Below are 11,312 nucleotides of genomic sequence, written 5' to 3' on the forward strand. Positions count from 1 at the left end.
TAGGGTTTGGCTTCTGTGCTGCAATCCTTAACGAGTGCTTAGACCTGGGGGTGTGCACTGAGAGCAGTTGCCTCACTGAGAGGAGTGATGATGATGATGATGAAGGAGCTCTACCCTCCCTCTTTCCTTCAGGGAGTTTCTGTGCTCTGCCACATTTCCAGAGGTTCTGTAGCCAAGCCTGGGAGGGAGTTGTGGCTTTCAGGGCCAGCTGGAACCCTGAGCATGTGATGGTGTGCACAGTCATGAATAGATATTCAAAAAGAATTAAAAATGGATTTTTCTTACGAGTGTTGATCCGTGTGTTGCAGGTGTGGACTGGGATTCTCAAGGATTTCAAAGCTGCTCTATATTCTAGAGTATTTGTAACTCATTTTTTATTAGTTTAATAAGCAGTTGTTTAAGCAGTTATCAAAGGATAAGACCTTCAATACCACCACTTAGACAGCTCCCTGTTTCCTTGCAGCTTCTCTGCTAAATGGTGTGAATTTATTTTAGAACTTAGCAATAAATTCTCTCCCAGTGAAATGGGAAAGTACAACTGCAGAATGGGTCCCCTTCCCATAACCTGTGTGAAATCCTTAATAAGCTGAATGCAAATTTGACCTTCGCACAACTGATAACTCCTCTCCACCATATATTCTGATCCTGCAGAACAATCACTGTCTCAGTTCATCTTCACACAGAATTTTCATCCAGAAACAGCTGAATTCCTTGTCCTGCTCGGGGAGGGAATGGCTGTGACTCCTCAGCAGGAATCCAGGGGCCTTTTGTCCTTTGGTGCTGCTTTTAGCTTCTGGTTCAGGCTTTTCTACTGGAAGAGATAAGAGGGAAGGGCACTGCCTGCAGCTCCCACATGCAGAGGGCCTGCCTTTGTGCTGGACCCCAGCAGGTGAGATGCTCTGTACATCCAGCAGCAGCTATTCCAGTGCCAGGGTTTTCTGCAGCTGTTCCAGTGCAGGATCTTGTACCAGCAGAGAGGCAGAGGGGATGGTGCTGCTGCCAGGCTTTTCCTGCCCTTCCCTGAGGCAGCAAAGGGGAGGGCTCTGGGGATGGCACCTCGCTGCTGGCTGCTGTTGGACCTGTGACTGCAGAGCTGTTTGCAGTCCCCAAGGTCCTTCACACTTGCTGTTCCTCCTCTGGCTTTGGGCAGGGAGCGTTGAGGGAAAAATGAGTGGATATTGGGGACTAAAAGCATTGGTGGTGTTGTTGTAGGGTTAAACCAGTGCAGCAGAGGGGAAAAGACTGACTTTGGGATCCTGCAAAGCCTGATTGCCAGGGGAGCCTTAAGCTGGGAAGAGAAGTAGATAAGTTGCCCCTTTTAATGCAGAGAGCTGTAGTCTGTGATTCATTCTGTCAGCCCTGAGTGAGCTTTAAAAGACTTTGCCGTTCCTGCTCTGTCTCGGCGCTCCGTAGTTCAGGGAATCTTATTGTTAGTCCCTGGGTTTCATGCCCAGAATATGTCAGGGTTCATTTTGCTGTCTTGTAGAAGGAGAGGGGAGGGAGGGCCCTGGAAGTGCTGCCTCCAGCAGTACCTGGCACGCTGCACGCTGGCCCTGCAAGAGCCAGGCATGAATGTGGGCCTTGGCAGAAGAACTTTCTCACGGCAGCAGCGCTCTGAGCACAGCCCCTCTGTGACCCTGTTCCCACAGAGCTGGCCTCTTTCTCCTGTCTTCTGATTCTTACCCATCTGATGGGCAGGAATTACCCTCAGAGCTGCAGAGAATGAGAATTAGGGAGAGATTTTTGTTTGCCTTGCTTTGGGAAGCAGGGTTCTTGACTGGCTTCTCCATCTGGACAGTGATCCTCCCATCCTTTCCATATTGCTGAAAACTGGTTTGTGCCTGCAGTCCTTTGTGACCCTGATCTGTTGGGATTTATTGGCTGGAGGAGCAGGCAAGGCACAGTTTGGCAAATGACTTGAAACTGATGGTGAGGGATGAGGCTTCTTTCCAGAGTTTCTATCAGCAAGCAGATTGCAGAGTTGAGCGCTGAAAGAGAGTTTGCGTGGCTTTTAGTCTTTCAGCTGCTGCATTTAACTCCTGCCTTGGAAAAAAAGTCCTGGATGCTCATCAACACTTGTGTTTTTATACCCACACAAACATTGAAACATGTACATGTGTGTACAGACACACACTGGCTCGGGGCTGACAGCACCAGCAAGCTCAGAGGGCCCTGTGGGAAGGCTGCTTTCCAACCATCAGGAAGTTTCCCTAATTGGATTTGTTCACATATGCTGGGGCTGATAAGCAGAAGGTTAATAAGAAATAAAGTTGATTTTTCTTAGTTGCCAAATTCCTATTTTTAGTCTGATAATTTAGGGGAGAAATACTGCTAAAAGCATCATTTTATTCCTGGTCTTAATGTAAAGAAAGGATTACTGTATTTTAAATAGCCTTTCTGTCAGCAGTGTGGTTTAAATGCAGGAATTCCAGTCGGTTCCATCAGCTGAGGATTTTTTTAAACAATCCTCCTCTGTGTGGGCATTCCTGCTGTTGGTTTAGGTAGAGTTTAACATCTGGAGTTTTGTTGCTTCCTGGCTGGCCTGTGAGGATTTCCCTGAGGTTTCCAGGGAGGCTGGAAGGTCCAGGTTAATGGCAGAGGTCCACAGAAATACAGAGGGAGGAGTACTGAGCTTTTTGACTTGGGAACTGTTGGCTGAAATGAGGGAGTTCCATCGAGTCCCGACTTCTCAGACCCATCCTTGGCTCAGATTGCACTGTGTGCCAGATTCCTGCCAAGAAAGATCCCAGACACACCTGGGGGCTTATTCATGGTGAGCTTGGAAGGGGCTGTAAAGCCAACAAGGTGACTTTAGGATGGTGGGAGCATCACTGGGAGAGCCCAGATAGGGAAAGCCTTGGGCAGGGATCCCCAGGGCTGCTGGGTACCCACAGCCCTGATGTAAACAGGCTGGCAGTGCCTTGGCTGGGTTTCCTGTGCAAAGTGGGTCACTGGGAATAAGTGGTTTAGCTTTGTGTCATTTGAGGAGAGGCAGTGCAGCAGAGGAACACGCCAGGCCTGACGTCAGAGCCGCAGGATCCAGGGATGCACAGGGAACACGAGGTGGAGGGACAGCATCCTGGGCAGGGGGACAGGCAGCTGCACCCAGGGCACTTCTCCTGCATTGTCCACAGGGTCCTCACCCAGAGGGCCCAGGAGAAGCTGTGTGGGGGGAATGACCAGCCTGAACCTTGGGGCAGAGGTAGGAAGTGCAGGAGAGGGAATCGGTCCTGTTCCATCTCACCTCCTTTAAATGGAATAAAACTGTGAGGGGAGTTGGGAGGTCAGACCTTGCTGGGAGCTGGAGGTGGTGTTCAAGTGAGAGGCTTTGGATGCCTTTGTTCTGTGCTTTTTGCCCTGAATATGGGCATAGGAAATCCATGGAGTGGGCACCAAATGATGAGGATTAGGTTTGGCTGTGTTCCTTTGTCTGTTCCATAGGAACCTGAGCCACGTGTAGGTGAGCTTGGGAGAAATCCTTTCCATACATCCCATTTTGGACACTCTGCCTTGTGTGTCAGCTGGGCTGATGTAGTGACAGGCTCCTGGATGTGTGTTTGTCTTCATCAGCTTGTCCATGCTCCTCTGAAATCGTCTGGGGAGGTGTGAAAATGTAATTCCCACCTGCCCTGGGGAGGCTGTTGGCTCTGTGGACGTGCATGGCAGGTGTGGGGTGAAATGCTGCATCCCACCCATCCTGTTTGCAGGGAAGGTGCAGGAGGTTTGCTGCACACAGCTCCCTGATCTCCACTAACAAGAGCTGTGCTCTGCCCTTTTCTGGGAAGAAGGGTGATATTTGGTGTCAGGATTTTGGGGCTGAGCAGTGTAAATAGTGCTGGGGATGTGTTGGATCATTGTTTGAGCCGCCTCAGCCGGGGGGAGCCGTTGTTTTCATCTGTTCCCTCTGTGGTTCTTTGCAGCTTTTCCGACGCGTGGCAGCTGCCTTGCCCGGGATGGAAAGCACACAAGACAAAAGTAGAGAAGACAGTATCCTTTCTGTGCCTGTGCCAGGCATTACCCTGCACCAGGAAAATCCTCTGCAGCCCTGGACATCCCAGAGAGAGGGGGGGAACAGGGGCAAGTAACCTGCGAGCTGAGCAAGGAGGGTTGCTGGGTTGGAAGGCTGAGGGTGGAGAGGCAAGCAAGGGGAGGAATGGAGATCCAGAAGGATTCTTTGCTTGGTATTTGAGTGTGTGAAAGGTGGGAGGAAACAGCTGCAAAGAGGTCTGAACAAAAACCCCTGTGGTTCCTGCAGACCTGACTGACAGAATCCAAACCAAGCTGTCCTGGAAGGGACCTCTGAAGGCCCCTTCTCTGATCCTCCTGCTCACAGCAAGGCTGACTCCCAAACTGAGCCAGTTTCTCCCAGTCACATTCAGGGAAACTGGGGAAATCTCCAAGGATGGGGATCCCATAACCTCCCAGGGCAGCCTGGGAGCCCAGGCAGCATCTCAGACTCAACTGATGGGGTCTGTCTCAGCCAAGGGAAAGCAGGGGTGGAAAAGGCTTGAAAAGCAGTATGGCTACACCAAGATCACTGACCTGGCCAGGTGGGTGTGCTTGGAATAGCAGCTTTACCAGGATTGCTGGTTTTATTTGCAGCAGGGATCATGGAGCTGGTAAATAGAGAAGAAATTGTGCCTTGGATGAAGGAGGTCTCGGGAACTGTGGGACCTAGCATTGAAATTCCACCTGAGCATCTGATTCATGGGGAAAAGGTTTGGGAGCTGGGGGTTGCAGCTGCCAAGCTTTGTGTGGTAGGCACTTGAGTGATCAGAAATATTTTGTTATGCAGGTCCCCAAAAGGTTAATGAGCAACCATCTTTATTAATGAGGGAGGGTAGAGTGCACAGGCAGGCAGTTTGATCAGCAGTCCCTAATGGGAGTGCATTTAGGGCTCTGGGAATTGGGCTGCCTGCAGCCTGCAGATAGCAGGGATGGATGGGATCCTCTCTCCCAGGCTGCTGCATTAGGATTAACAGGGGCACTTCTGCAAAACATGGGGGGTTCAAGGATCTTGACCCATTCGTGCTCTCAGATGAAGCTGGCAAGGCTCATGTCAAGATCTTGAACTTAAACACACTTTAAGCTTTAAATCAGCCGAGTGGACCAAACACAGGAGATGAATTGCCTGTCTTCTGTTCCCATTTCCATGTTTATTTTCTCCAAACCTCTTTAAAAAGCAGCTTCAACCCCCTGAAGAAATCAGTTGGAAGCAGCAGCTGTGTGATCTCTGTGCCTCTGTGTTCTGTGATAAGGGGAAGGCTGGGGACTGGTGGTGAACAGCTCTGAGCTGGGGATTAGCATTCCAAGCTGCTCCTGGGAAGGGCTCTGGGAGGCTGTAGCTGGAGGGATCCGCTGGGAATTGAGTGCTGCTGAGAGGGAGTCGCTGTCACAGGCAGGCTGTGAGCAGCCAGCTCTGCAGTGACCTTGTGGGACATCAGCTGGCCCTGCACGGGGCAGTGCAGGCTGCTGCAGGGCTGTGCTGCCTGCTGGGGTGGCACAGTGTGCAGTGGTGCCCAGGGAGTCACGGAGCCCCGTTCCCAGAGGGATGTAAAGCCCTGTGGATGTGGCACTGGGGATGTGAGCTGCTGGTGGCCTTGGCAGTGCTGGGGGAGCAGGTGGACTTGGAGATCTCAGAGGGTTCTTCCAGCCTGAATCCTTCTGTGCTTCTGCAGAAGCGGTGATTGCACCTTTCAGTGGATCCATGCATCTCGAATTCCCACAGCAGGAGAGCAGACTGGTCATACACAAACACTGGGGTCTGACATTGTTTCTGCTGCAAGTTTCATGTGCCAGTGCCAGGGCAGGAGGGGCAGGTGAGAAAGCTTTGCTTTGGAGCTGGTCTTTGCCAGTATTCCAGCAGGAAGCACTGAGAATTCCATTCCCAATCCCACTCCTGGTAGGGAAACGGAGTTGGAGATCTGTTTGCCTTAACTTCCTCCTTCCAGTGATTGACATAAAACTGGAAAAGCCTCAAGAGCAGCCTGTCAGTGAAGGAGGCTGTTCCTGCTAATACCATGTGGCTTCCACCTTTCTCCAGAACATCACTGCTTTCCTTCCCTGTCCTCTTCATTGACTGCAGTGTGAATATTGGCTTGAACCTTCCCCTTTCTGTAATAACGTATCGCAGTTCATCATCGCTGGCTGTCTCGTGGAGATGATCTTTAGCTTCACAAGCACACCCCACACACACACACACCAACAAAATGTCAGTGTCTTCATTATTTATAAGAAAAGAAAAAAAAAAAAAGCCAAAATATTCCACCGTATTCTAGGTATAACTTTAAAAAAAAACAAAAGCAAAAAAAAAAAAAACACAAGAAGAAGAAAATCCAAACAAAAAAATAGGTACAATTTCTTAATATTTGTTCCTTTTTTAATATGTTATGATATTGCACTTTGAAATGATGGCAACTGAGTAAGTTTGGAATTGGACCTAGATGAGATGTATGTGCAGAAGAAGGCTTGCAAATCTGACCCATTGGAATTTCTCTCAGAAACTGGGAATGTGTAGACAGCAGGCGCAAGCACGGGGGCAGGCAGCAGATGCCGAGGGTTGAAGGCTTATATTAATTAAACACAAATTAACCCCAAGCTCTTAATTGCAAGTCTGCCTGGTGTCCAGAGCCAGCCTGGCCTTAGCAGGGGTTGGGCACTGCTGGCTCTGGGGCTGGGAATTCTCGCCGAGGCAGCGGGGACACGTTTCCAAGGAAGCATTACTGGGAAACACGGACGGGCTCTTTGGGATGAGTGGCTTCTGGAGGATTTGGGGGGGAAGGAAAGGGTGGATGTGCATTAGCAAAACACTTGCAGGAAACAGGGAAATAACGTTTCGAGTGCAAAATGAGTTTTCAGAGCTTTTTTTTTTTTTTTTTTTTTTTAATAGTCCTTTTTAAGTAGAACACCAATGAAGTGAATTATTACTGCCCAAGAGATGGGAACGTAACAGTTCAGCTGTTTGGAAGAGAAAGCGTTTTGCTGCTTTCCTTTTTTAGGGGAAATATTGAAATCAGGACTGGCACTAAAACCTGCCAAAGCCGATTGGAACCTTGGAAATTTGGGAGGAAGAGGGAAGAGCAGCTGGCTGCCCCAGCAGAGGGGGAATGGCACCCGCTCTTCCAGAGCGTGGGCATAGGTCCATGGGGAAGGGGTGTTTACTTTGAACCTGCAGAATCCTAGTTGAGGCATCTTAGATGGAAAGGGAGGGACTTGAGTAGGATGGAAACCAACTTCTGATTATGCAGATTTATGCCTTTATTTTTTAGCTTTTTTTTTTATTATTATTATGTTCAGTCTTCCAAGTTGGTTTAGTTTGGTTCTCTAGAGCTGTATAGTTTGGTTAAATAATTCGTAATTTAGTTTTCTATGGAATTAGGCTCACAATTAACCCTTTTTTTTTTTTTTCTTTGATATTTATTTCTCGGCTTTAATTTTTTTTTTACTCTTTCCAATGCTGATTTTATTGTTTTTCCTTTGGCTGAGGAATCTGTGTAGAGCTTTGCTGATGTTGCGAGATGTAGCTACCTGAGAAACACGGAATGAAACACACTAGAAGTGCACCCTTTTAATCTTTACTAGTCATTGTGAAGTTGCTGTGTAAGTTAATAAACACAATTGTAAATACATTTGTTTGCTGGGCGACTCTGGCCGAGTTACAGTGCAGGAAGGAATTCTCGAGTCTGTGTTGCGATTGTGGATTAAATGGACAATTGCAAGGGAATATTCAGGCTCCTCCTTGGTTCTCTTCTGCCCCTCTCTCTACCATCTAAAATAACCACCTGGGGGAGAGGAAGGGAATCGTCCTCACCACCACTTTTCCCAGGAAGCGGGCATAAAAGAGTTGGAATTGTTCATTCCTGAGGTGAACGCCAGGCTCATGCCCTGCCCTGGGTTTCTAGCAACTCTGCACAACAATAACTTAAAGGCAGAACGAGATGTAAAAGTGCTTTTCTAATGCAATATTAAAGGCGAATTTTTTTGACGTGGCATGTCTTGAAATAAACATCAATGATATGTGACAAAGGATCATTCTTTATTTAAAAGAAACTCTCTGGGGGAAGGAAACCTGGCTGCTTTTCCTTTGTTGTACTGTTCTTAACCGTGCTGAAATGCTTCATCCTGCTGCTTCTTCCTTTGCTTTGGTTTGCTTTTTTCTCCTTTGGTTCTCCGTGCAGCTTCTGTTGGTCCTCATTTGGCTGTTCCCCACGAGCACATCCTTTTTTTATTTCCTTGCTTCTGCTAGAACCAGCCCCCTCTGCTTCCCACAGTCCCAAGCTTTAAGCCCTGGATTTAAGGAGCTGGCTTAGCCCATAGGGGCTGTGATGGACCAGCAGCCTGGACGCTTTTCCTGGGAGACCTGAGGGCAGGTTTGTCCAGAACTCGCTGGGAACAAAGGTGTGGAGAGCAGCATTCCCACAGCTCCGTGTTCAGCACGGCCAGGGGGCTGCAGGAGCACAGCCAGGTACGTTCAGAGCATGTCCTTGCTGGTGGCCTGTGCTGTGACAGGGCTCACTGCAGCTCTCCAGAGAAAGCACACTGCCAAGGTGAGCACAGGAGCAGCGTGGTCTTGAGATTCGTTTTTTGCTTTGCTTTGGGTTTTTTTGCACCATCCGTCTGTCAGGTTTTAGATTCTGATTTTCTTTCACTCTGTGGGTGTGGCCAGTGGAGCCATGGGAACAGATGTTCTTAATGCTGATTTTTGTGCCATTTTCTGAGCGAAGGTCTCGGCTCTGTTTCTTTTCTCCTCCCTGCTCTGGCTTGCTCGTTGTACAGTCCATCATGCAGCTATTCCATGCCTCACGTTTTGTCTCGATAAAAGTAGTTGAAGAAATTGTGTAAGGGGGGGGGAAAAAAAAAGGTTCCTTTTCTTCATGTTGGAATGTCACTGGTACCTCAGCTCTGTTTGATAATATGAACCAACAACGACAAGAGAACAAATCCTTAGTGCTTGAACTAAATAAATACCTGTCTCATTGGAAAGCTCTGCCTCTCTTCTCTCAGCGCAGCGCGGGCAGGAGGAGCAGCTCCTGGGGCGAGGCTCTGGGGGGCTCTGCCATGGGGAAGGTGTGCAGGGGTGCTGCAGGAGGAGCTTTGGGGGGCTCTGGCACAGGGAAGGTGTGCAGGAGGAGCTTTGGGGGCTCTGTGGCACAGGGAAGGCGTGCAGGAGGAGCTTTGGGGGGCTCTGGCACAGGGAAGGTGTGCAGGAGGAGCTTTGGGGGCTCTGTGGCACGGCAAGGCGTGCAGGAGGAGCTTTGGGGGGCTCTGGCACAGGAAGGCGTGCAGGGGTGCTGCAGGAGGAGCTTTGGGGGGCTCTGGCATGGGGAAGGCGTGCAGGGGTGCTGCAGGGCTGTGTTTGCTGTTGCTGCGGTGTCTCTGCCATTGTTTCCACGCCCCAGGGACGGAGCCCGGCCCGTGCCGGCTGAGCTGTGCCTTTCTGCTCCCTTCCTGCTCCGTGCATCCAGCTGCTGCCTCTGCTGCCCTGCCGAGGGCACCTTGTGCGGCCCCAGCCCTGCCTCAGCTCCCTGGCACACGGTGCACCCAGCCCGGCTTCCCTGGGGAGGATCCTCCTGCAGGCGGCTCTGCGGGGCCGGGAGGTGAGTGACACATGGGTGAGTGACCCTCTGCTTTCCTGAGGGACAGAGAGGATCCTGCAATACAGCTTGGGTGGCTGGGAAGGGACCTTGAAGAGCATCCAAGGGCAGGGGTTGCTCCAGGCCCCATTGAGTAGGGAAGGGGAATTACCTGGATTTAGTGTGCACCCAAACCTCAGTCTCTCGGTCAAGCTCTTCACTGTTCAAATTAATAAATAGGTTGTGAAATTGGAAGGTAGTGCTAGAATTAGGGATATGGGAACAGTTGTGGGTTCCTGAAGGTTTTTGTCACTGGGGGAACTTCTGTTCCCTGTAGCTGGTACCTGCAGGTGCTGTCCTGGCTGGGAGCCTCTGCAAACCCCACCTTCACCTCCTCAGTTCCCATGGCTGCTGCTGTGGGGAACCTTGGGACTCCCACCTCGCACTGCTGTCCCAATTCCCAGCTTCCCTCTGGTGGAGGGGTCTGGGTTGAGCTGCTGTGGAGCAGGGAATGGGTGGGGAGCACCCACAGCTCAGAGGGAGCTCCTGGCCGCGCACTCATGGCTGCACTGAGTCGAGCTCCCTCTCCAGCCCGGCTCCAAAACCCAGGAGGGATTGTCTGGTTTAGATTGGAAGGTGCTGATGGCTCCTTTGCTGGCTGGTGGGATCAGCCCTGCTTTTCCCAGGCTGGAGGAGCCTCAGCATCCACCAGGCAGCATCTGCAGAGCTGCTGCGGCAGCCGAGCCGAGCATCCCCTGGCTGCAGCCGTGCTGCCAGCTCCCCAATCCCGGCAATCCAAAGTGCAAGGGCTCTCCCTGGCTGCCGCAGCCGCCCCTTTGCCATGCTGGGCATGTCCCAGCCCCGGAGGAAGATAAATGGGGCGGGCGGGCTGCGGCAGGGCTGCCGGCAGGCACGGAGGCAGCTGCGCACAGCCGGACCTCGGAGCGGCCTCTCCTCCCATCTGCGCTGCCTCCTCCTCTGCTGCTCTCCCTCTGCCTTTCCAGGCGTGCTGGCCTTGGGGCTGTCACCGGTGCAATTGTTGTTTCATCAACTCAAGGGATTTTTCATCAATTGGCAAAAATACTGATTTTATTTCCCCCCCCCTTCTCTAACCATTTTCCCCTTCCCCACCCTGATCCGAGCGTGTGGTGAAGTCAAACGTGGATTTTTATAAAATATTCAGGATCCTCCTGTAGGAGCAGAATGGAGCTGACTGCCAGATGGATGCTGGAAACTCTGGGCCCCCGTTAATGTTGGGAATGGAACTCCTGTGGAACTGCAGCTCTGCCCTTCCCGGGAGGATGAGGGGTAGGGAAGGGCTGCAGGTGATGATGCTCCTGCTGCCCCACAGCCCTGCCCTGCTGCTGCTGTTTCCAAATGGAATTTTCCAGCCTTGCCACCTGTTTCTGAGGGTTTGGGTATAGATTAGAGCCATTGTGAGTGCTCGCTGTGGGCCACCCGGAGAGCACGGCTGCAACGAGGATGTTATTAAAGGCTTGATTAAAGTTACTGCTAATTAAAGCACTGAAGTGTTTCTCCCACAGCCAGTGGCTCCTCGGGTACAGGGCAGGGAAGGGAGAAAATGGGATTTATCCATGCTCCCAGCACTGGTGGTTTGGCACTGTGTTTATCCCAGCTTGGGAAGGGGGGCTGTGTGGAAACTGGAGGTTTGATCCTGACACTTCCTGAGCTGCTCCATTTCCAGAGAGGTGGGTTTGGAGCCCAGTGTGGCCCCCAGCT

At 51.0% G+C, this 11,312-nt stretch overlaps 1 protein-coding gene across 2 annotated transcripts in view; it reads left to right on the forward strand.

The window, feature by feature from the left end:
• The window catches only part of RAB6A (RAB6A, member RAS oncogene family), a 40,041-nt gene extending 33,781 nt beyond the window's left edge, over positions 1-6,260 (forward strand). For both annotated transcript variants that reach the window (XM_074530890.1, XM_074530882.1), the window contains exons 7-8: positions 3,921-3,987; positions 5,952-6,260. In XM_074530890.1, the coding sequence (XP_074386991.1) occupies positions 3,921-3,987; positions 5,952-6,016 (132 nt within the window). In that variant the 3' untranslated portion in view covers positions 6,017-6,260. The remainder of the gene's footprint in view (positions 1-3,920; positions 3,988-5,951) is intronic.
• The last annotated feature ends 5,052 nt before the right edge of the window (positions 6,261-11,312 follow it).

This window comes from Zonotrichia albicollis, chromosome 2, assembly GCF_047830755.1.
Source record: "Zonotrichia albicollis isolate bZonAlb1 chromosome 2, bZonAlb1.hap1, whole genome shotgun sequence".
Taxonomy (NCBI): domain Eukaryota; kingdom Metazoa; phylum Chordata; class Aves; order Passeriformes; family Passerellidae; genus Zonotrichia; species Zonotrichia albicollis.